The 25,748-nt window shown below is 39.7% G+C and overlaps 1 protein-coding gene across 3 annotated transcripts in view; it reads right to left on the bottom strand.

Annotated features, from left to right (window-relative positions):
• Positions 1-25,748, bottom strand: part of ATP9B (ATPase phospholipid transporting 9B (putative)) — a 190,734-nt gene that overhangs the window by 102,865 nt on the left and 62,121 nt on the right. For all 3 annotated transcript variants that reach the window (XM_066623335.1, XM_066623336.1, XM_066623337.1), the window contains exons 8-11: positions 13,240-13,334; positions 7,228-7,308; positions 4,672-4,747; positions 413-489 (exon numbers count right to left, since the gene is read on the bottom strand). In XM_066623335.1, the coding sequence (XP_066479432.1) occupies positions 413-489; positions 4,672-4,747; positions 7,228-7,308; positions 13,240-13,334 (329 nt within the window). The remainder of the gene's footprint in view (positions 1-412; positions 490-4,671; positions 4,748-7,227; positions 7,309-13,239; positions 13,335-25,748) is intronic.

Below are 25,748 nucleotides of genomic sequence, written 5' to 3'. Positions count from 1 at the left end.
GCAATAGATTGGACTGAATGTTCACTTAAAGACCTAATCGCATAACAATGGGGATCAGAGAACATATTCCCATCGTTAAGTGGTGCATACCTGTAATTAAATGTTCGACTATCAAGTGTATCTTGCACATAATATAACACATAAAGAAGATGAACTGAAAGAAGACTGCTCAAGAGCTAGAAAAGCTGATCTAATATACCTATCTATGATTTCCGGGAAACAGAGACAGAAAACTATTTTAATGTAAACAAAGACAATGCAACAAAATTTAAGGCTAGGTCAGCAACTGTACCCTTTCTAAATCAGAGAACAATAATATTTATATGACAAGCCCTTACTCTTCTCTATACATTGCATATTTTTTGAAAAAGATGTTTACTTCAGTATTCTTTTTAGACAAAACAAACCCTACCTTGTTCTTTGGATTAGATGTATTCATTACACTTCGAGTCTCTTTTCCCGTGTAAATTACAACACCAATTACTGTTCCTGCAATTAAAAAAAGCAAAACACAAATCTAAAGAAACTAATTATATGAATAATTAATCAATTGGATAATAAATGAAAATGGCAAATGTGCAAATGGCAGCTCTGGACTTAGGAATCTTATGCATGCTCAGGAATTTTGCCATATCAGTTCAAAAACAGATTCCCTGTGCTCCCTCACATTCTAATCTTTTGAATCTTTTGAATTGCCAATAGGAGACCAACAATCTTCATGTAGAATACCATATTTTTCGCTCCATAAGACGCACCTGAGCATAAAACGCACCTAGTTTTTAGAGGAGGAAAACAGGAAAAAAAATATTCTGAACCAAATAGTGTAATAAAATATTTAATAAACTATAACAGAATAACATTTGAACCATGTAAAGTGAACAGCAGTCAACAGTGGCATTAAGAACCATTATCACTGTCATTAACAAATGGAGAGACTTAAAGGTTTGAGTACTCTAGTTTTCTGGAAACCCCAAGAACTCATCATCACTAGAGTCAGAATTTATGAAGCTCACAAAAGCAGGTGCACACAAATAGGGGATCACATTATCTTTCTGCTACAATGATGTTCTGCCAAATCCCAATCCACTGGACCTTGTGCCCGCTTAAGGCTGATCAGTCCCCCTTGTGCAACTCACCAGTGCAGCAAGCAAAAGTGAGTCCAGTTCCAGTCCACAGATGCCAAGTAAATCAGTCCCATCAATCAGAGTTTTTGGTGGGGGAAGTGCGTCTTATGGAGCGAAAAATACGATATATGATGATGATTCTAGTACCTATCTGGATTGGGCAATATTCTCCATGTCACCAGTTTTACCCCTCTAAGTGCAAAGAGAACAGGATTGCACTCTCTATTTAATCTTTAACTGAAACCAACAAACTTACTTTGTAGGGAACAGACAAATCCTCATATTTCTCTCTTTTATAAGAATATCACATATCATTCTATTCTTTTGTTGCACCAAGACTATGACATTTTTAAAAAGTTATAAAAAGTAAATGTCAGAGTCAGAAGGAAAAAGGACTATTAAACCCTAACTCACCTGTTATTTCTCTACAATATATGTGCATAGTTTATTAGCACCACCGGGTAGATGGGACTTGTTAGCCTGGGAAGGCAGCTCATCTGAGAGAAGGAAAACTCTGATCCCAAACCTCCATTGCCTTGTGGCTACATCCAGTTATGGAAAAGGCTTCAGGAGTCAACCTCAAGGCAAAATCTGGAGCCGGAGTCCCTGAGGCAGTTCATGTCTGAACACAGTCACGTTCTGGCAACTCCTGCGACGTCGCTGGAACCAACCGTATTGCCCTCTGCCTTTCCATTGGACCATTTCAGCGACGTGGAGAGGGGGGATTTGCTGCATGGGTAACAGCCTATCCTCCATACCTACTTTACCCAGGCTTCGCGCACTGGAGAGGACACTGTTCCAGAACCACCATTCAGAGCGTGACACCATAGTCTTCTGAGACTGAAGGATGCCAACAACATGTGCATAGTTTTAAGATACAAAGTACGTGTTGCTAGATACAGCAACAAGGTAGGCTATATAATTTATCTTGCTCAGAAAAGCATGCTGCTATCAGCAAAGGTCAAATAAAGGGTCTAGTTAGGTCACAATGATATGTTTAGGGAATTATATGGGGGAATACCTCAAACATTCAGCTCTAGTTGCTGCTGTCCTGACAAAAAAAAACCACAAAATCAATAGTACCGAGGATCAGTAACAGTAATAATGCAAGTGTATAATGGATCTAATGCATAGTAGATAAGGTTCAATTAATCCAGGGTACCATTTCCTATTAGAATATTTATGAATTCAAACATTTTTGACTTATTAAAAGGAACATTTTGGTCTTAAAAATAAAATTCCAGGAAACGGAAGCAGAAATAGTGTCTGTGCTACAAAACAGAATACAGGTGGACCCTTGTTATTTGCGAAGGTTCCATTCCTGGAACCCATATGAATATCAAATTACGCGTGAAATGAAGTCACTCAAAATTGGGGTCCATTCAGTTCTGCCTGTTCTGAGGCCTTTGGAGGCCACGTGCGGCCTCCATGGGCCTCAAAATGACCTCTAGAGGTCCTAGAAGGGCACTTCCAATTTTGGGGCAAAAACCGGAAGTGCCTTTTGAGAACCTCCAGAGGACTTTCTGAGGCTCGTGGAGTCTGCACGCTGCCTCCATGGGCCTCAGAAGAGTCAGTCCAGTCACTTTTGGAGGGCTCAGGTGCAGCCAAGTCTGGGAAAGCCTCGGAGGCCATTTCTCTGGAGGCTCTTCTGAGGCCCATGGATTTCAACGTGCAGCCTCCACAGGCCTCAGAAAAGCCTCCAGAGGTCCTAGAGGTGCGCTTCAGGTTTTTGTCCACATTGAGTCAGATTCATGGTTAGAAATTTCATGAATAAACAGGCTTTACCTGTATTTATTTTATTTGAAATCAGAGTATCAGTTCCTTATTATAGCATCACTTGCCTACCAAGAAATAGCAGGTCTTTATTCGTTATTTTTGAGCAGGTCAAATGGGTACCATTTTGTATCACCTGCTAAGCGATACCTGGTATGAGCTTGGGACAGACCCTCTGCCTCTGTGGGTAGGTTGTCTAACTGGGAAGTGCAATACTGCAGATATTGTAAGCTATTTTGCTCATCAGAGTACTATATGCAGGACCTCTGAGAGTCTAGTCAGACATATGCTTAATGATGCCTTAGATCAGGCCTTAGATTTAACTTATGTATTGATAAATTAAATACATTTATGTAAGCAACAGCAAAATTTATGTATTGATGTTTGATACTTCTTTTGTGATGACGTATGATTTATGGAAAGAAACAGTATTGGCTTCACACAATGAAGCTGCATAATCTGATATATTTACGAAACTCTATTGCAGGGGTGTCCAAACTTTTTGGCAGGAAGGCCACATCATCTCTCTGACACTGTGTTGGGGGCCAGGAAAAAATGAATTTATATTTAAAATTTAAAAAAATTTGAATAAATTTAAATAAATTTTCATAAATGAATATATTAGAGGTGGAACTTATATGAACAAATGAAGGTCTTGCAATAGCTCAAGGCATATAAAAGACCTTGCACAAAGCAAGACCTTGCACAAAGCAAGACCAGCCTTTCCTTTGTTGCCACTGCTGCTTCACAGACATGAAACAGCAAGCAGCGGAGGGAGCCCTTGGTCCGCAGCTTGCGTGAGAGGTCAAACAGTCGGCCCTCGTGCTGATAGTAGTCATATCAGGCCAGCATGAGCTCCAGTAAGTATCCGGAGGACCAGAGGCTCATTGGAGACTGAGGGCTCCCTGCGGGCCGAAGTAGGGGTCCCCAAGGGCCACAAATGGCACCCCTGCTGTATTGTATGGAAATATGTACATACACTAGATTAAAGCCAGAAAGAATCCAGCTTCACACACTGAAGCTGCACAATCTGATGTATTTACAAAATTCTATTGTATGGAAATATGTACATACACTTGTACTACATTATGGTCGTAGAGACTAGGAGTATCTTCCTTTAGACTTTTCATCCTGAAGCTCTGGTTGAAATAATGGCTAAAATGTTTAAGGAAAATTGCCTTCCTTAACTCCATTATTTATTAATACAAAAAATTATAATAAACACCACCACAATGCCTCATTCTTGTATATGCCAGTTGAGGAGGAAAACACAATGTTTAACCCCATTACAGGTAATTTTCCAAAGATGGCCATTTATTATTCCCTCCCACTCTGCACTGAGAATATGGGAACCATCAAGTCAAAATGGAACCAACCGTATTGGCCTCTGCCTTTCCATTGGACCATTTCAGTGACGTGGAGAGGGGGGATTTGCTGCATGGGTAACAGCCTATCCTCCATACCTACTTTACCCAGGCGTCACGCACTGGAGAGGACACTCTGTTCTAGAACCACCATTCAGAGCGTGACACCATAGTCTTCCGAGACTGAAGGATGCCAACAAGACAAGTCAAAATAATGGCTTTAAAACTTATAAAAATGAAAAGTTCAAAATCCTAGAGAGAAGCTAAACAGAAATAAGTTCATTAAAAATAGGAATAGAAAAAGAAAAGAGGAGAAAAAGAATAATAAAAATTTGAAAATTCAAGTTACTTCAATAAGAAGTTATTCACTCATTAGCACGCCTAGTAATGAAGCATGCCTTGTTTCTTACCTGATGCAACAACAGTACTGGCCCATAATGTATTTTCTATGCTTAGGCTTTCATGAACAGTTGGATCACTGTCTTCCTGTTAAAAACAGAATCAACTTCTAAAATCACTTCATCTATAAAGGTATGCAGCCATTCATAAAGGAACAAAAGAATAAAAAGTGGCAAATACAAACAATAACTTGGCATAGAATGACTTTTAGAATTTACTCTTAACCAGAAGTAACTTAACCAGAAGTAAGCCAGCTAAAACTACAAAATTGTAGTGAAGAATTATTTTAAAGAAATGTTTCATGGAAATGGAATTTCATTTTTTTCTTTTGCCTTTTTCACAACCCATTTAAATGGATACAGTTGTACTTAAGTCAACTTATGGTTCTATCCTGCTGAAGGCCTGCACCATAGAACATGTGTTCCACCAGCATGAACTGCCGCAAAGTACTTTTGCAGCAGTACAAAGTTCAGATGCACTGGCAGGAAAGCCAGTGCCTTTCCAGTGGTGCTAACAGAGCCAAAGAAGCTCAGCAAAGCAGGTAAGTCCAGTGCAGGGGCGGGGAAGGGAGGAATGGGGAGGAGATGGGACAGGGTGGATGGATCAGACCTGCGAGTGGGCAGGATTGGCAGTGCTGGTGAATGCCAAATCCCAAGGCCCTTCTCAGATCCACCTGCACAGATCAATATGGACTTGCACCAGTGATACTGCTGTGCAGGTCTGAGCTGTCCCATTGCTGTAGCTTACCCCAGGGCAAAGGGACAAATGTACCCTTACCACAAGGAGATCTCCAGCAGTCATTTATTGACCACTGACGCAGCAAGGCAGACACTTCATTGAATGCAACTTATTTAACATTTTTAAATAAGGGATCAATTTGTTATTTTTTCAAATGCATTATTTTGCTTAATTTTTGAAAATGAAATAAAATGTAAATCAAAATGAAAGCCTTTTGTAGGCTCAATGGATAGTTCCTCCTATGCTTTAGGATAACTAGGAAAATAAACAAATTCAAGACAGACTCATGTTAAACTGAAGAGGTGATTCCATTATCTGTCAACTTGCATCTAAAAACATAGTGAACCATGTTGTCCAGTGACAGTTTGACTAAATAACAGCAGGGGATAAGTGCTGAAAAAGAACATTCATGATAACGTCTTTAAATTACAGCATTCAGACAGTATGTATTCTATTTAAACCAGGGAGTCGGCATATTGGGAAAAATCCTACAAGTAGTTAGTGATAGGTGACATTTCCCATCCAGCTATTTTTTCCCCAAGCTTTATCAAGGAACAGTTTCAAAAGTACTCTAGGAGTTTGAAATGCTCTCTTCAGCCTCCTTGTCAATCCCTTTTTCCCAAAACTTACTTCGGCAAAAGCAGCATTAGGAAGGACTCATAGAAAAAGCAGAAATCTCATTTTTAAGGCAGACAGAAATATCCACTGCCTTCAGAGAGCCTGGTAAATAGAATTCCCAGCGTCTCCCAGCTTAGTCCACAGAACCAAGCAGCAATGGAAAATCTATTCCTCAGACAATGGACTCTCAGTACAAGCATCTTAAAATTCTTCAGTCCTCCCAAAAGCCAAGCCTGCTCTAGAGACCCCCTCTCTGGCAAGTTTGGAAATAGGAGGACCAGTAACAGGGAGTGGTAATACTGGGGCAACCTATTATGAGTTGGACCTAGGAGCTCAGTTTGTTATGGGCAAGGACAGGGAGTGGGGGCTCTTGAGTCTCATAATAAAACTCCCAATTGCAAACTTCACCATGATCACTGATCTTAGCAGGATGCAATAATTGGATTCCACATTTTTTTCTACACAAACAAAATACAGCAGTGATTAAAATGTATGGATTGTATGCAATCGAATTCTACAGATATAACTGCCCAAACTAACCAGAAAATATGAGACATGTTTGAAAACACAGGTTGGTACTCATTGTTTTCAGCCTTGAACAGCTTAAGACCGTATTTCTCAAACTGTGGGTCGAGACTTACTAGGTGGGTCATAAGCCCATTTCAGGTAGGTCCCCATTTATTTCAATATTTTATTTTTAATAGACTTGATGCTACTATTGTATGTGACTGCATCTGGGGAAATGTTACAGACCTATAGTTTTAACAAGCTACTATGTATATTCTTTGAACAATGATAGTCAATGAGACTTACTCCAGTGTAAGTGCGGGTAGGATTGCAGTCTAGTATTGTTAAAAATTCTCTTGCTTGATGATGTCACTTCCAGTCATGACATCACTTCCGGTGGTGAGTCTCATTCTAAAAAGTGGGTCCCAGTGCTAAGTGTGTGAGAACCACTGGCTTAAGAGATGTGAAATTGCAGTCTGTAGCTAAGCAGAAATATCTCGCTTCAATTTATATTGCCTCCAACCTGTATGTACGCATTTCTTTCATTCAATTTATACCCTGCTTTTCTCTCAAATGAGAATCCAAAGCAGCTTGCAAAATAGAAAAAACCATATACAGGGCAACATTATCCATGGTTTTGGCATCTGCGGATTTTGGTTATGAGGCAAATGGACTTAGAGACGAGGCATGTACTTACTACTTACCCGTGTAAAGGTGCCTTCAAAGCTGTGAATATCCATTTGTGGCTTCTGAGCATAAACATATGCATTGATTGAAAAAAGATCCTAGAAAAGAAAATTTTGAACATCTATGTATTGTAGTGCTATTAATACATTAGCAGTCAAAGCAAGATCTTTCAGAGCAAGATCCTATAGAGATCAAGGCAGCTCCCTTTTCTTGCTACCCCTCCTCTATGTGCACATGTAAGAGCAGCACAGAATGTTAAGGGAAATGGGAAGTCTGCATCCACCTCCCTTAGATTTATCCTGACTTTCTCTTTTTTGTATTAAAAGTTATACAAAATCATGTGGTAAGGAAGGGATCGTGTCTTAAGAACTTATTTTTACTTGTGCCAAAAGAAATAATTTTATTTACAAATAAAGATGCCTTTTTATTTTCATAGAAATATGACTTGATTCTGATAAAGAATAAATTACATAAAGCCTGGAAACCAAAACAAAGTACAACCTAGGAGATGCTCACTGACATAAAGACTGTTCAGACTCTGCCTTCTGAACTAAATTACATACTGCATCAGATCTGAAGTATGCACATGAATGAATGAAAAGGTCATATTTATGACATCAGCTAGTGGTTCATTACTAGTCACGTTTTAGAATAACAAGCAGCTATTTTTATACCTTGTGCAATATCAGAGAAAACATACACACATTTGTACTCAAGGACAAAATTTCTGTGACAAGTGACTGACAGAGTCCATCCATGCAGTAGTTTCTCACTAACTGTTAAGTCCCGCTGCAGGAGTTGTCTATGAAACTTTCCCTAGCTTGCTCAGATACAGTGATCACCTGCATACTTTCGGCAGTTGTTTAGTGCAATTTACTACCACAACATCGTCCAAGACTCTAGGCTTTTCACACTGCAAAATACATTTCAAGAACCCTTCTTCAGTTTTCTGAACTTTATGCGGTGCTTCTATATATATTGTGTTATTAATGACAGACGCTGTTGAGTACATCCTATGATGTGTTACCAACCGATTATTATTGTCAAATGTTTCATTTTGGGAGTTTGGTTAACTCAAAAGCAACAATACTTGAAAAGATCCATGGGCCTATTAAACACTCTTACCATCACATTAGCAAACAGTACAAAAAGCTAGTTCCCTATGTGGTTACAGACTCATCACAATTAATGATTACGCTAATTTATACAATATGCCACTGCAATCCAGCAAACACAATGGGAAGAGGTTTCCATGTATGAATCTCCTCACGACATCTGAAGAACCATCTGGGGTTTGAAGTTCTGACTATAGCTCTACAAGCACAGCAGAAGGTGCATAACTAGTAGAAGGGATGCCTTAAGTGCAGACAGCTTCTTGTCTTCCCATGGATCATCCATTCAGTAGAGAAAGTTCCACAAGCAGAGCTATGCTCAGGAATGTCTGGATCACATGCAAGAGCAGTTATCTGAGAAGTAGCAGCCACAAAAACTAAACAGTTGGCAACATCATCCACTAGCTACAACTGCTAGTTTAGAGGATATGCAACAGATAAATATGTAAGTATATTAGACATTTGTACATGTCTCCTTAAAACCAGCAAAAGCAACTGACAATCAGAAAGCAATTTTATTAAGGAGTTTATCAAGGCATTTCCGTTTAGTTTTAAGAGAATGCAACTCTAACCATTCCTTACATGTCACATTCTGCTGAATTATTTATGCCTGCTCATCAAACTATTTTATTCATATTTTAAAAGAGTAAATCAGATTTCAACATCTTCCATTACAAATCACCTGTTTTTAGGCTAAATCATTGGCCATTTATTGTAAGCTTTCACACAAACTTTCATTCATTGCATTCTTGTTCTTCTAAGTTAGTTTTCATCAGCCTCTTGAGAAATAATTCATATGAAACTAATACACATGTGGTATCCTATATCTTCATCATTCATTTCTTCTCAATCTGTTATCACCTACAATTTAGATAATCCATGCTATTATGTGCTTTATTGTGCACAGAAAAATAAGTCTCAGTACAGCAGAAAACTAATACCACACACATAGTCATAATACAATAAAAACTATTAATGAAGTGAGCCAAGCAAGAAAGTTTTCTACCTTTACAGAGTACCATGCTTTGCAAAATATTATGATTCAAAAATTAAAGTTCTTCACTTAATGTTATACATATGTGAATTTGAAACGTATAGTCTTTTTGTTTTGAGAAAAGAACATCAAAATGATCACAAAGCAAGAAAACAAATTTGTATCAAAAAATCATCCAAAACTTCCATGACAAGCTTCAAAATTATTGCAAATTGAATTACATTTAAAGTAATCCAAGTTGTAAATAATACTATACTGAAAAACTGTAATATTATTATTATTATTATTATTTTAATAATAATAATAAAACAACTTTATTTTTACCCCGCCTTTCTCCCCGAAGGGACTCAAGGCGGCTTACAACAGGTTAAAACAGAATAAAAACATAACTTAAAACAAAAATATATTAACACATATCATAAAAACAGCAGTCAGATAAAAAATAGTCAGGTAAAAAGGGCATAGAGCAGCAAATCATAAAAGAATCAGGCCTGTAAAAAATATTAAAAGATGTTGAAAAGATGTTAAAAAGGCTGAGAACTCAGAAGGCTTGTTTAAACATAAGGGTCTTCAGGCCTCGCCGAAATGTCTCAAGAGACTTTTATACTGATTATGTATGTCTGCCACAATATTATTTATTTTTAAACAATGATTTAAAATAATAATGTTTAATTTTACTGAACTGCCATCTACATTTGCATTTAAGTGGAAGTCAAGAAAACATGATTTCCAATGGTAAGTGAAAATAAAGCATATTCCATGACATATCATATTAAAACAAAACAGTAGGCAAGATTTTTTTTTAACATGATAAAGAAGTTGTTCATCTGAGAATCACCATCTTATTAACATGCAAGCATTTTGGAAGAATGGATCTAACTATTTGAATAAGTCAGGAAACCACTAATGATGGCACAATAATGACAATGTTTTCCCAGAAATCACTCTAAAGTTATCAACAATGAAAAAAACCTCTTCTAAGAGGTCAAGGGCAACATTTGTTCACCTTACTTAAAGATCATTAAAATATATCCTTAATCATAACATGCAGTTCATTACAAATAAAATTGCCTCTAGTTCAATAAAACTAATTAAATGTAAACGGTATTGTTTACTGCGGTATGGATCTTTTGATATAAATCAGCAAGTCACCATTTATTGAAAATTACAGTGACCTCACTGCTGCTAATAAATTTACTTGATCACTTAAGCCAGAGTAAAATATCCCAGAATATGTACACTGCTGAAAAACACTATCCCACATATGACTATGAAACCAAGAAACCCAACCTGGGTGTTACAGTTCTTACAGCTCAGCCATCATTAAATGACTTGTTGAAATTTTAATTCTCTGATCACATTAAGTGGTTTGGGAAGACAACAAAATCTGTACTGATCATCTTTGGTGGTGTCATCTGTTCTTTAAGAAAGCTCTAAAGGTTTGCCAGTTTATTTATTCTGGGTGTCACTATGGATAAGGTTACAGTCCTACATTGATGATGGAACTGACAGCCCATGACAACACAAGATACAATCCTTTACATGGGATAACTACAAAAATCAAAATGAGTGACAGTTATGGACAGCGTATGTTAACTACATGACCAAATTGCTTAGTCTGCATCTATGTAAAACAGGTTTCTTTTCTTTCTTTTTTAACATACCACTGTATGCACTAAGAGGAATGCAAAAACAAATTTTTACACACTTTAGGAGGCAGGACTAGAATGCCTGCATAGCTTTCTATTTCAGTTATAACTGTGTAGCATACCTTTCCCACTTGCTCAAACAAATCTTCAAGGAATCCAAGGCTTCTATTCCATTATTTTCACTATATTATTAATCTCATATATTGACCCAGTTGTTGGGGTGGAATCTTCACTAAAGGCATTAAAAGTAAGATCCGATATCATTGGTTTTGCTTGAAATTAAGCTCTGCTGCTAGACTGCCTCGAAGCTCACTGACATGGAAAACCTGCTCACTAACCTTAGTTATAGAGAGACTGTTCAATGGAGGGGGAAAAACACGCTACTCAAGCTCAGAATCATGAGCTGGCATTTGAAAGTAGTTCTCAAACTAGCTCAGTCCAAGGTTAGATCACTGGACTTGTTGAGACACAGGAATAATCACGATTCACTCGATCATCCAAGTTAGCACATGGCATATATAGGTCAAAGGTTATCTTTCAACTATGGCCCTTTTGAATTCTATTTCAAAGGGTAAAGCAAGGAGACTAGACTTCAACTACTCCCTCCCTCCCCTTTGATTTCTGCATAGTAACTAAAAGATTAAAGGATACCCTAGCAACAAAACCACCTCACTCCCTCAAATGAGAGAAATAAATCCTGGCATTTAAACAACAAATACCAATCTCTTTTAGCAAAGTGTAGCTATTATCTATTCTAAATTGTCAAAATACTTAAAACATTCATTAAAAATTGTTTCAACATTCAAAGTTAATCAATTCACCTTTACAGCATTACTAATTTCTCTAAAGACTGAATCTTTTCCTTCTTGCAGCAAGCAAGGAAAACTGGTGGTGGAGATCTAAACACAACAGGATTATATTTTGAAGAGACAAGGCTATATTGATTGCAGTGACTAAGAACTGCAGCAGAGGGATAAGCATCCTGCACCTCCTCAGCCATTTTAATAGAAGCCCAGCAGGTGGCATTCAAGAATTATTGTAAAAAAGAATCAACCCAGCCAAAGTATGTACAATCCATTTGCTTACATGCTAATCAGAGAATCTTATAAATCATCATAATGTATGGTGCGGCTTATACATTATTAAATATAAAATTTTTATGGTAGCTATACATTGTAAGGATTTTGTAGCATAAATATTCAATATAATTGGGTTTAAATAAAAATACGCAATTTATGAGCTTTTAATTGTCTTGGTTTCTAAGAAACTTGACTCAGCTGTCCTGATCACCAGTTATTTTATACATTATGTAGTGTTGCTTCAGAAGATGGTGTTAAGTCTCTGTTTTAGCCACAATGAATTAAGCAAAAATAGCATGTCGTGCTAGAAACCTTGGCAGCATAGTTTCCTGAACCACTACCACTACTCCATTCTCCCAAACTGACTCTACCTTCAAAATGAAAGTTCACCACTCTCTCTGTGTTCCTCAGACAATCACCTTAGGTCTGCATGGGCCTGCTGTTAGATTTGCAGACAATTTATACAGCCTTGCTGACCTTTGTGATATAAGACAATGTAATTAGGCAAACAATACTTCAAGCAGTCTCTCTCCAGGTGCTTAGAAAGGTTTCACTCTGAGTCAGGGATCTCTCCCTTCACCAAATGCAAAGTAATTTTCTTTCATGTGCTCAGGGGTTGCTTGCCTTGGAGTGAAGCTGTTCTAAGCGCCCAGAGAGAAAATAACTGATGGACTGTCAGCCGGCTGTCCTCTCTCACATTAACGAGGCTATTGTTAAACAACTTTTCTCCTTTAATTTAAAGGGTCCTTCTCATCATATTGAAATAAAACTGCAGGTAAAAAAAATCCATGGATAATTCAGTTATACATGTACTTAGCCTAGATTTTCTTTCTTGAAAGCATACCTTTGGTTTACAAAAAAAAGCAGTAAGAATGTTGAATTCAGTGATAAAATTATAACAATCATTCTTTCTCCATTTTCTAAAATACCACTTTTTATGTAGTTATATACTGGCATATAGTTCCAAAAAGTTGCATCAGCAAGCTGCAGCAATCTCTAAGAAGTGATGCGACTTCAACCAGTTATGTCACTGATTTGAGTGGTACTTAATGTTTTATGGACTGTGCCCACACTTACTAATTACAGAATGTCAGTTATACATGATAAAATTTTGTTATACGGGATCAAAAAACATCATTGCTTCAAAACATATTAACATGTAGTGAAATAAAAGAAACATAGTGAAAAAGCTTACCCCTAAAGCTGGCAACCTTTGTGTGTAACTAACAGCAACTTTTAGTTTCCAGTCTGTTTCACCATCTAGCTGATCAGTTCGGATAAAACACGAACCTTAAAGTTGTAAAAAAAATGACAGATTTTTACATCCCATTAAAATGGAGACAGACATAAAGCTACTGAAGATTTATTTCTAAAATGTCTTACAACATTTTAAAATCTAACAGAACATACAGAAACAAAATGTAAGTTAGTCGTGATTAAGTTCTACTGAAGTTAGACATAGCTACCTTATTGATTTAAATGGTGCTGTGTGTGCAAAGTTCTTCCCAAGGTTCCTTTCAATTGTTTTGCTCCTGCTGGAGTCCAACCTGCTTGTTAACCTTAACCAAGTTTACCTTTGAGTTCACAGGTTTTGGTTGGACTCAGTCACACTTTGTGGCTGCGACCAACTTTTGCTACTCCCTCAAACTGGAGAGAGACAAAGTATCACCCTTGCACTAAGTTCTGGAGGCACTTGGGAACAATACAAAGTCTTCTTTGGAGCTTACTTCGTTGCTTACTTTGAAGCAATACCAAAGCTCGGCGTGACCCCTGAAGGCTCAGAAGAGGAGAATGTGTGCTAGGCATCAGAAGTGATCTGAAGCAATAAGCTTCACTGCTTTCAATGACTGTCAACATTTAAACACAACTACAGGTATAAGTTGCTACCCTGAGGCTGATAACACCTGTCTGTCACAACTTTTAACTCATGACATGACAGACATGAGTGTAACTACACCTTTACCTTTACCTTTGTTCTGGTTCTGGGAGCAAGGCAGAGGTTATGGCTGCATTCACCCTGGTATTTTGGAGACACTTCAAAACAAAAGGACCTCTCTAAAGACCAATTACCTCACAAGACCACTCAAGGTTACTGTGCCTTGGCTATTTCCAATTGTGAACTCAGCACAAATGAGCTTGCCATGTGAATAGGGGGAAAATGTATTCATTTATAGATACTGGTGAATCCATTGGTGGACTCTAGTTAACTTTGTTAGGAAATATCTTCAACAAAAAGCTGTTTTCTAACACAAATACCAATCAAAAACCGTCAAGTAAAACTGTTTGCTTTTATGAGCATACATGCCACTTTCCTATGTCCTAGCAATATACTAAGTAGGCCAGAGTGATCAACTTTTCTGCTCTCAGGGACCATTTTATTTCTCCAGATAATGGTCCAAGGGCTACAAGCGTATTTTGCTACCCAGACTGTCTCCCTGTGTGTTCAGGCATTTGAATGCCGCACTAGGTAGATAAAATTGCTTTGGAGACCAGATCCAGTTGGCCTTTCCTACTATAGACACTATCCGGAAGATAAACATATTGAGAAGTAATCCTAGTTGCAGTATATTTTCATCCTGAGAAATCAGTGGTAAATAAAAATAAAATCTCACTCAAAAAGAACATTTTCCTTGTGCAGCTTGAATAATTTTATACTGACAATTAAAGCAATAGCCTAGAACAGAAGTTTCCAAACTGGGGCACTGGGATCCCCAAGCTAGGGAAGCTCTGCTGTTGCCCCCTTAAGGGGCAGAGTGACAGTAATGGGAGCGACACAATCACCATGACTGTGCTGCTGCTGGGGAGGAAAGGGTTTGTTTTAAACTTACGGGGGGGGGGGGGGGTCACTATGGTTCTCCAGAGGATTTTTGTGACAAAAACTGGAAGTTGGGTATTTTATACAGCACTTTGGAGATATGGGACAGACTGCACAGGCCTGGACACTGGAGAGCCATAGTGACTTCCACGTACATTTAAAAAAACCCTTTCCTCCCCAGCAGCAGCATGATCATGGCAACCATGTTGCTGCCTCGTTCCCTCCCCTGCAAACACTTACCAGTTCCCAAACCCTCTCAGAGAGTTTGGGATCTGCTGGCCTAGAATTAATACTCTGCTTGGCAAAGCATTAAAAAGACTGAATTATGAGGAAAGTCAACATTAAAAATGGTGTTTTGCCTCAGGAAACAGATTGTTCAAGTGCCAAGCAGCACATTTTGTTTGGACAAATGTGATGTCACAATCAAAGTACATGGCCCCTGATGTTAAGTAAAATCTAACTAAATTCATGTTTTATTCACAAATGCCTGTAAATGTAGCAGCTTAATGAGCTAAATGCTTGAAAGGACACAGTTGAGAGAGATGACACATGAAATTATATCCGTACTAAAACGTGGAATTTTCACACAATACTCTGACAAAAGAACTTTCAGTCTGCTTAATGACTACACTATATTTGTTAAACTACTGGACTGTGCTATAAAAGGAATAAAAATAGAAATATCCTTAAAAAATTTTAATCTTTCACAGGTACTGGGTTTCATATCTAGATGTGCTTCTTAAAAACTCTCAAAAAATATACATGTCCTAAAAGGAATATTTAGGCTTGAGTAAAATAATTGATCAGTTACTCCTGGACAATTCAAATACATGCAGTAAGCATTTTTTAGACATCGGCGCTGAAATTGAAAGCACTGTAAATAAGCAAAAGACAACATGAGAATGCCTCACTCCTGAAGTACATCCCAATCAACAGTCTATTTTCCATCATACTTTCGCTATACAAGGCATTTCATGGTTCTCTTTACCCTCCCTGTCAATGGCTGCTCTCATCCATCAATTTCATTTAGAATTATACTATAGATCAATGCAGTTCAAGACCAGTGTGGCTCCCATGAATGGTTGACTGCACATATATTCATTTAATAGAGCTCACACTATGACATGTATTGGCCAGCTGCATTTCCTCTCCACTTCAGCAGTTAATTTCATCAATAACTTATCTCATAGTCCGTTTCCCTTTTATCCAGAAAAAGAAACTGCTTTGCGCCACGTCAGCTTTCAATAGTGATCACTACAGCAAAACCTAAACAATAAAAACCTCCTCCTACCATGCTTTCTGAAATAATTATTTAGCGCTATTGGCAAGATTTTTCAACACACTGAGACATACTAATTCTTGTTTCTACAATTAAGGTAAATAGTATAAAATTATGACTAAACGGGCAACATAATTAAGCACCAAGAATCATATTAGAAATAACTTTTGACTGACGGTATTTAATTTGAATAAATTATTACATCTAATTAACATAGCACAGCTCCAAGCGCATTTGGAGGGGGCATGGGGATGGCCCTGGTCGAGGTTTGCCCTGGAAGGCATGCCCCAGGGTGGCACACCTTCCAGCTACAGTACTGCTCAATGGGGCTTACCTCTGAGTGGTCATGCACAGGATTGCACTGTACGATACTCTCCGTTATTCCAATCTATAACAACACACAATGCCAAAACACATGCGAAAACTGACAATATTGAACTGCAATACTGTAAATAGTGATTTCTGCTCCTACGGTGGGAGGAGGAGAAAGAAGAGCACACACACAAAGCAACAGAAAAATGTAAACATCCAGAACTCTCTCTTTAAAAGACTGGTGAAGAACATAGTCTACAGCGAAGGCAAAATCCACAGCTACCCTTTAAAAGCACTGAGGAGAAACAAGAGCCTGCATGAGGCAAAGGATCCAAGTACAGGGAATTTTAATGTATAGGACAGCCGTTCCCAACCTGTGAGTCAGAACTGGATTTTTGGTGGGTTGCCAAAGGTTCATGGAAAGTTCAGATAACTGCCTCAAAGCCCTGAAGATATTCAAAAATCAGACACTGTATCTGCTAATTACCCTGCAAAGAGCTCAGCTCCTGCAGTTTGTAAGCAGGTGTAAATATAGACAAATGTTTGAGAGACTTTTTTCTGATTATTACTACTTATAAAAAATATATATATATTTCTTTCTAGATCTCCTTTTTAAAAAGGCTTGTAAACCTAAGTAGATTTTGATAGAGTGCTTTAAAAAAAATGGGTCCCGGTGCTAAGAACTTTGGGAACCACTGGTCCAGGTTCTCAAAAAGTAGAGTACTTAAATGTGAGGAACGTGCGATAGGGAGACTATAATAGAGGGGCCTATATCACTTTCATCAACATTTTAGCTGTCAAACTGCAGCTGCAAATCACACTTTACAATTTATTCTATAATATGCATATTTTGAAGCTGTCTGCAAAGTATGTGATCTAAAAATTAGACTTGAAAAGTAATTGGTTTGAACTTTTCCTTATCTCTCTGTTTCTAGTTATTCAGCATTTTGACATCACATTTTCAAACATTTTTCTTGCCACTGCAAGTTTTAAAGATTTGGATCTTTTTCACAAACTCTGTTTAAATTAAAATAATTTTTATTGTTTAATTATGTATCTGTAGATGTCTCATACAACTGGTGGCATATATAATTGGTGAAAAACAGATAGATACTGAAATTGATTCAGAAACAATTTTTTCAGGATGGAGTCATACTACACTGTTTATGTTTAACACCTTATTATACTTTCAGACCACTCTTTGTAAAGTTCAAGCAGTTTATATAAAGCTCCCGTTGCTCTCCAGTCTTTGCACTCATTAGGTCCACAGTAACAAATTGTGACAATGCTACATCATCAAGCACTGTTACAAACTATCATTAAACCCAAGTGAAAGTGAGTCTTTAAAGCTATTTTTCCACTGATTTGGTATCCACTGATTTATTTTTTCATCCACAGTAGATAACAAGGCACAACCTTTATTTTAAATAATATACTTACCTCAATATTTTTAATTATAAAAGCTAATTCTTATCTGGTATTTAAACAGAGACAGAAAAAAATGTGAGGAATTTTACTCAAGATATATTTGTATCTTGCATGTTCTCTTTTGTTACCCATGGAATGTAGAAAATGTGTGATATGGAATATAAAAGTTTTTAAACTAATGCTCCTCTTAGAATTTAAGATATTAGCAAAAGGTTAAATCTACAAACAACCTGTAGCCCAGTGTTTTTCAACCAGGGTTCTGTGGGACACTTGGTTCCACAAGCATTCCTCATGAGTTTCCAAAAATTTCACAGCCTCTAACCTCAGACACTTCACATTCTCCTTTTGTACCAGCCAGTTACTCCCATCCCAGGAGTATGCATGTTTAGAAACACCACATGGCCTGGTGCAGTCTTTTGGTGTAACATTCATTCATTCAATTTCTACCCTACTTTCCTGCCAATGGGCTCCTCCCTCTCATTCAGGCAGGTCAGGTGAAAGTCTTCCTGAGAGGGAGGAGCTGCATGGATTTCCCAGACTGTTCAAGCCCAGGGTCTTCCCCAGACTGTGATGATTCAGGATAGTTGCTTGTTGAATCTCTAGAACAGGATGCTGGACTCAAAGATCCTACTTGTCTCTCGTGGATCCCTGGTTTCGTTGCGAAAGGCATAGGCTCTTGATAAAGGAGAAGAGAGGATAGGAGGGAAGGGAGAGGTAAGGAACGAGTCCTGGAGCCTGGAGAGAAGGGAGGCCCATAGTCTTGGCGGGGCTGGTCTCCACCTAAACCCCCCCCCCCCCGCTGCCCCAATCCAACAAATTCTCTTCTCTACTTGTGTCTAGTCTCTCTCCTTCTTTGTATGTCTTTTTTTTTTAAATTCACAGGCATCTGGCAGCAAGAGCAGGCCTACTGACCCTGACATGGAGACCACTGAGAAGGGGTGTTCATGGTAAGTACATATCTCCCCGTTCTCCAGTAAATCTCCATGTCAGGGTTAGTTGTGCAATCTGGGACATGCCCAAGCCTTCCTCCTCAAGGGTGGGAGCTGTCAGAAGCATGCGAGACTAGACTCTGGAAGACACGCCTAGCGAAGGCTGCATCCTCCAATGCAAAGGTGTTCATCTTGTAATGCTTAATAAATGAGTGAGCTCCAGGTGGCTGCCCTACAAACAGCCTCTGGGGAGGGGTGGGCCCTGAAGGCCTCCAAGGTGGCATCTCCCCGTAGGAAGTGGGCCACGATTCCCTTGGCAATAGCTTCCCTAACTCACCTGGAAATGGAGGAGGGGGACACCTTCTTACCCTAGTCACTAGGCCTATAGGACACGGCTTCGGTTTGGCAAAAGGCAGTGGTTCTGGCGAGGCAAAAGCTTACCACTTAGAGCATGTCTAGGGTGTGCCTATCATGCTCCTTCGGGTGGAAAGGATTGGGACAAAAAGTCAGAAGAACCACCTCCTGGGGCCGGTGAAAGACAGAGTTCACCTTGGGGAGAAAGGAGGGATCTGTGCAGAAGACAATCCTGTCCTCCTGGACCACGCAGAGGTCCCTGACAACGAAGAGAGCCGCCAGCTCTGAAACCCTGCTATTTGTGGTGAGTCCCACTAGGAAGGCTGTCTTCTGGTTAAGGTTTTTGAGGGAACAGGTCACCATAAGCTCAAGAGGATTAAGGCCTTGAGCACTAGTGTGAGGTCCCATGTGGGGGCTCTGGGCACAGGAGGAGGGTTGATGAGACTCACCCTATGGTGGAACTTACGCAAGTGTAGGTGGGTTGCTAGGGCCCTGCCCTTGGGGAACCCAGGATTGAGAAAATGGCCAAGACCTGATGCTTGAGGGTGGCCATGCTGAGGCCCTTGCCCAGGCCAGACTGGAGGAAGTCCAGAAGGTCCTTCACACGGATCTTTTCTGGGTTAAAAACCAGTAGGACAGGGCTCTCTATGTGCTGCTGTAGAGCCCCTCCTGTCAGCAAGGTGGAAAGACCAAGGAGGATAGCCTATCTTGGCCAGCCTTTTCTGCTCAACCTCCAGGCAGCAAGGTGAAGCACTGCTAGCTGGGGGTGGAGGATAGGACCCTGGGACAGGAGGTTCGGGTATAGGAAGGGGCATGGGAGGTGCCACTGACATTTCCCTCAGGTCTGCATATCAGGGGTGACAGGGACAGTCCGGGGCTACGAGGAGGACCTCAGCCTGCTTGAGCCTAATCTTTATGAGGACACTTGGTATGAGCTCGATGGGAGGAAAGACGTAAAGGGTGCCCCTGGGACAGGGGCGATTCAGAGCACCAATCCCTTCCATGTTCAGATAGCAATGCAGGGAGAAGAATCTCAGGAGGCGATGACAGACTCCACTCTGATTGGTACAGCTCCTGGTGACTCAGCCAGTCTGTCGTGATGTTTTCCATGCCGGCGATGTGTTCTGCTCTGATGGAGCTGCCCACCAGAACATAGCCTGTGTGCCTCCTTCTGAAGGGAGATGACCTGTTGCTGCCCTGGTGATTACAGTAGGCTCTGGCTGACATATTGTCTGTGTAGATCAGGATGTCTCTGCCCCTGAACTGAGAAGCGAAGGCACTGAGGGCCAGGAAGATGGTCCTTAGCTCAAGACGGATGATGCTCTATCCCGAAACACTAGACGACCACCGTTCTTGTGTCACTGCCCTGTCGATGTGTGCTCCCCATCCCTGGAGTGGTCTTGGAGTGGATCACATCCAGGTATGGAAAGGTGGCCATGCCCCTTGCATAGAGATAGGCGAACAGAATGATGAGGATCTTTGTGAACACCCTGTGAGTGGAGGACAGTCTGGGCGTCACTGGAACTTGTGCCCCTTGGGGCTGAAGCGCTGGGACTGCTGGCTTGCATGGTTGCCAGATGGGCTGTTGTCCTCTGCAGAAGCCCCCCAGGGGGCGTGAAAGGACTGGTTCTGGGACCTCTGGGAGGACTTTAGGGGTCTGTCCCTGGTTGGCAGGACCTTCTACCGTTTGGACTTGACCAGCAGGGGCTCCAGTGCCTCACCAAAGAACTTGCCTATCTGGAACACTGACAACTCAAGATTGAGAGAAGGCATCCACATTCCAACTGCACAACCAAGTGCTGCACCTAGCCACCACCCCAGCAGCCATAGACCCTGCAGAGAACTGGATGCAGTCTGCCGTGGTGTCTGCCACAAATGTGGTGGTGGATGCCATCCTTCTGAGGTCAGAGCGGGTACTTCCCGGTAACTCCTGCATCCATAAGACCATAGCCCAGGCACAGAGGAATGCTGCCACAAAACCTGGAGGGAGCAGGCAGAGGCCACAAAGGCCCTTCTGGTTGCTAGTTCAACCTTTTTGTCAGTGGGGTCCGTCACTATCAGTGGGCAGGACTAAGGCATATTCCAGGGCAGCCACTGGGGCATCTAGTAGTGGTGGTTTGGGACTGGCCAGAGCCTCAGGCAGTAGGTTGTAGAACCTGATAGATGGCCTGAAGGAGTTCCAGCTCTTGGAGGGATTGGTCCACTCCTAGTCATTTAACTGTTTAAGTATGGCAAGGGGTACCACTGAGGGGATTCCTGCTGGCTGGGGAAGATGGCCGATGCTCCCCACTTGGGCTTAGACCCAGCTTCCTTAGTGAGGTTCTGGTCCTCAGATTGCACAACTGACCCCGACATGGAGATCCCAGGGGAGAATGGGTTACGAACATAAGAACATCTCTGCTAGACTGTGGCCAGAGCCCATTTAGTCAGGCTTCCTGTTTCTCAAAGTGGCCAACCAGATGCCTCTTGAAAGTCCAGAAGCAGGAGTTAAAGCACAGTCTTGCCTGTGGTTGCATCCCTGTATGTATTAACTGCCTTACCAGTTGTCTACATTGAAGTATATAAGAAACCTGTGAATTTTCTTGAGCCTAACACCAATGACAAGACTGGAACATTAAATTTTAGATGAAAGACTTATTTAGCTGAACGAATGTTTAATCTTTATCTCTTTGACAGTGAGGCAACTAATCTAGACTAGGGAGACAAAATGGGGAAAAGGTTTAACATGCCCCTTCCTCCCCACTATTGCCCCAATACAACTTGGAGCCCTCCACAGCTTATATTAAATAATCATCAAAATCATTGTTTTGGAGATCTCCTAACTGATGCAGCAATGAGGGTCAGCAGTGAAGAGACTCAGGGAAATGGAAATATCGCAGTTATGAAAATAGAGATAAAATGCTAGGCATACAGAATTAGGCATGTATGTTGTAAGCATGTACACTGTAGCCTGAAAAGAAGTAGTTAATTGTGTTTAATTATCATATTCAAAATAGGGAACTTTAACTGTTAGTGAACAAGAATTGGACAGTGAAGAAAGGGCAGGAATAATTTGCTCCTAATAGAAAACAACATCAGAGGGGAGATTTTGATTCCACAAGTCCATGCCTCATTTTGTAATTACAGACCAAACTATACACTAGGTTAAATGTATAGTTTGGTCTGGTGTTACTGTTTTCTGCATTTTTAAAGTTAAATAGCACTTGCTGGAAGGGAGTCCAGGATTAGGAGACAATATTTAACCTTTTCCCTTTGTACAATAATCGCCCCCCCCCCCAGCAAAAAAAAGCCACACCCCTGAAGCTACTCTTAGTTATGTAAGAAAGTTTCTATTTGAACCAATTAAAGCTTCCTTACAGGGCAATTAAGAACTTCAGAAGAATGATCTAGTGTGCAACCGGAAAGGGTTAAATAGTTCCCTTCCCCATGAGCAATGGTTCCAATCCAGATTTCCTGGCATTGCTCTTAAAGGAAAATATCTCCATGGAGTCAACCCATCCACCTTCACGACTTTTCATTCTAACAGGAGAGATTGCTTGGTTTTTTGAAATGCAGGTATTAGCTGAAAAAGTAAGAACATAAGGCCCATCTAGTCCAGCTTCCTGTATCTCACAGTGGCCCACCAAATGCCCGAGGGAGCACACCAGATAACAAGAGACCTACATTCTGGTGCCCTCCCTTGCATCTGGCATTCTGACAAGCCCCTTTCTAAGTATTTTAACTTAGAAGTCAATGTGCAAGGTGCAAATGTAAAAACCAAAAGGGCTTTGTAGATTGAGGCCATCTTGTGACAAACAGAAAACAAAAATAGCTTTTATTTCTTCAGAACCCATACAACATTAAGAGGCTGCAAATAAAATTTGCTATCATTTATTATTTAAAAGTTTAGCAAAAGTCTCAATAGTTATTGTTAAGTCTTTGCTAAATCCTTTTAATTAGTAATTCTGCAATGTTTCTCAGAAACAATCTCATAACTGAAGCATCCACCCATACATGTACGTATGTATATATTTAAATATTCTCCTTCAAGAAATCTTTCCCCATCTAAAATACAGCTAAATTCAGCTAAAATACAGCTAAATTCAGTTTTCAGTTATCTCTTTGCACAAAGGCTATAATCAGGAATCTTAAAATCCGTAACTCAGCTAGCTTCACATCTTCAATATGGAGATTTAAGTATATTAAATTTATTTTTTTTTAAAGAGATTGTGCTAACATACTTTCCTCTTATGCCACCCTGCAGCCAGGACCATATAAATAAAAGCTATTCTGTCTGTGTTCTCTCTCAAGTGTTGTATCTGATAAATTTTTCACAAATGAGAACATTAGCTACAACTAATGCCAGTTAAGCCTCACCAAAACTGAATTATTAAATCTGCCTGCCTATATCCTATTACAGCCGTCTTATGAATACTTGATTTTATTTTGTATAATTGACAGGAGTTGTCAGGAAAGCGTGGTTTTAATGGCAATCAAATTAAGATCAAATGGTATAAGTGTCACAATGAAGAGTCTGTGTCAAGTGTTGATGAATTAATTGATGGGTCATTGAGAAAAGAGGCATGTAAAGCTGTCATAAAGTGTTGTAATATTAGCAACCTGCCCTGCTAGGAGTCCAAACTGAAGAACACCAGGTTTTGTGCCTATACAAAAGTAAAACAGAGTTTGCATAACTAATATTGAGTCTTTTACCAGCCATTTCTATGAGCATGATATTTTTAAATAGATTGCAAGCTGAAATCCACCACTGAGATGATGTGTTTGGGCACAGAGTTTCATGTACTACTTTTAGAAGTAAAGTTCAGCTATCAAAGCTTGCTGTAAAAAAAAGATCTGCTACATGCCAAACATTTATGCTGTAATGTGACCCCTTGCACATAACAGGAAAACATATTGGCATTTATAAGAGATTGATAAAAATTAGATCTAAAGCATTAATTTTTCCTAATACCACTAAAAGAACCATGTTCACTCAAGAGATATTTGATCTGAATTAAGAAACTGATGAAGCAATTGATTAATTGGAATTTAAGCCATCAGTCACTGGATCCATCAACAGATTCATTTACATTCTAAACAATCAGCTTATGGTCCAATAGGATACCATGTATTAATACACAGTCAATATGATACCCCTGAACTCATCACAATTCCTTATTGACAAGCACACAGATGCTTTTAATCCAAGTGTGATCACACTGCATATATTTTAGGACTCTTCTATTGATTCTGTTGGTTTTAGGAATTTTTATTTTATTATATACATTATAGAATTATGTGAATTTGCATTCACTAAACATCTAGAAAAAGGGAGATATTCAAAGCCTCTGCCCACATTCTTAAATTCTAATTATGTGATTTATATCCTTTTAATAATAGTTGCACATCCAAAGACTTTCTGCCCTTTAAATGCTGTGCAGTTAAGGGGTTAAAAGCATGCAAAGTCATCATATGCTGAACTTGATTCATTTTGTAATTATATCTAGGCTTGAAGAATTATTTAAAAATAATTCTGCTATGTTATAGATAATTGCTATGCTGAGACAGGAAGCCTACTGAAATGATCAATCATTTATACCAAACGACTTAGTTCAAGTAGTACTATAAGATCTAATACTAATAATCTCGCTGAGAAAAATAGAAACCAGGTTGCAAAACAAGAACCATTCAAAACACATTCTGCTTCCACAGGTAATATTTGAAACTTTCTTCTAGCATTTAGATTAAATTCAAAATGTACATTTCAAAACCTTCATGATGTTTTGTGGCACAATGTAAATAGCTAATATGATTTGACTTTCTTCTTATTACCACGATGAGAATGTATTCTACAGTGTTCTTCAAGTATACATTATCCAAGGTGCAGGGAGTCAAAGTTAGGGACTAGAAAACCTGGACTTATAGCATATGTACATCCATGCCCCTTTTTAGATTTAAAGAGGGGACTTTTATCCCATAACAACCAAGGAAACAGGGTAGGGATGGAGAATGTAGAGAGTGACATGCAGTCCTGAACATACTATATATAAAGCAGCATACCCTCCGCCGGGGTAGCTCACCCATGGCATGAGAACTTCTTTTCAGCCACCAGATTGATTATCAGGCACCAGATTGGAGGAAGGCCATGAGCTGACAAGGTGATAACCAGCACACATCTGCTGCCTCCCACAGCCTGCCTCCTCTATGGAATTCAGACCAGCTCTTCTCATCTTGTAGGGTGTGAAAGAAAGAGGCAAAGGGCTTACCTCTCTCACTTGGCATCCAGTGCTGCCACCACCTCTTCTTGTTGATGGCTGGCAGGGGTAACGCTAGGAGCCCAGTAATGCTGTAATGGTCTTTAGAGAAAGTGGTGGCAGCAAAACTTGACCTCAACATTCCCCCCATGGCCATAGCAGGAAAGAGCAGCAGTAGTACTGAACACCAAGGGAGATACACAAATGAGGGCTTACCTCTAAAGGCAGGGTTGGAGGCCTTCTCTCTCTCTCTCTCTCTCTCTCTCTGAGCATCCAACGCTGCCACCATTGCTTCCTCTGATGGTCACAGCGGGAATGCTGGGCTACCAGCATTTCCTCCACCTGCCAGGAGAG

Source organism: Tiliqua scincoides, chromosome 4 (assembly GCF_035046505.1).
Source record: "Tiliqua scincoides isolate rTilSci1 chromosome 4, rTilSci1.hap2, whole genome shotgun sequence".
Classification (NCBI taxonomy): Eukaryota; Metazoa; Chordata; class Lepidosauria; order Squamata; family Scincidae; genus Tiliqua; species Tiliqua scincoides.
Note: the sequence above shows the minus strand (reverse complement) of the source record. Positions and strands in the feature narration are given on the sequence as shown.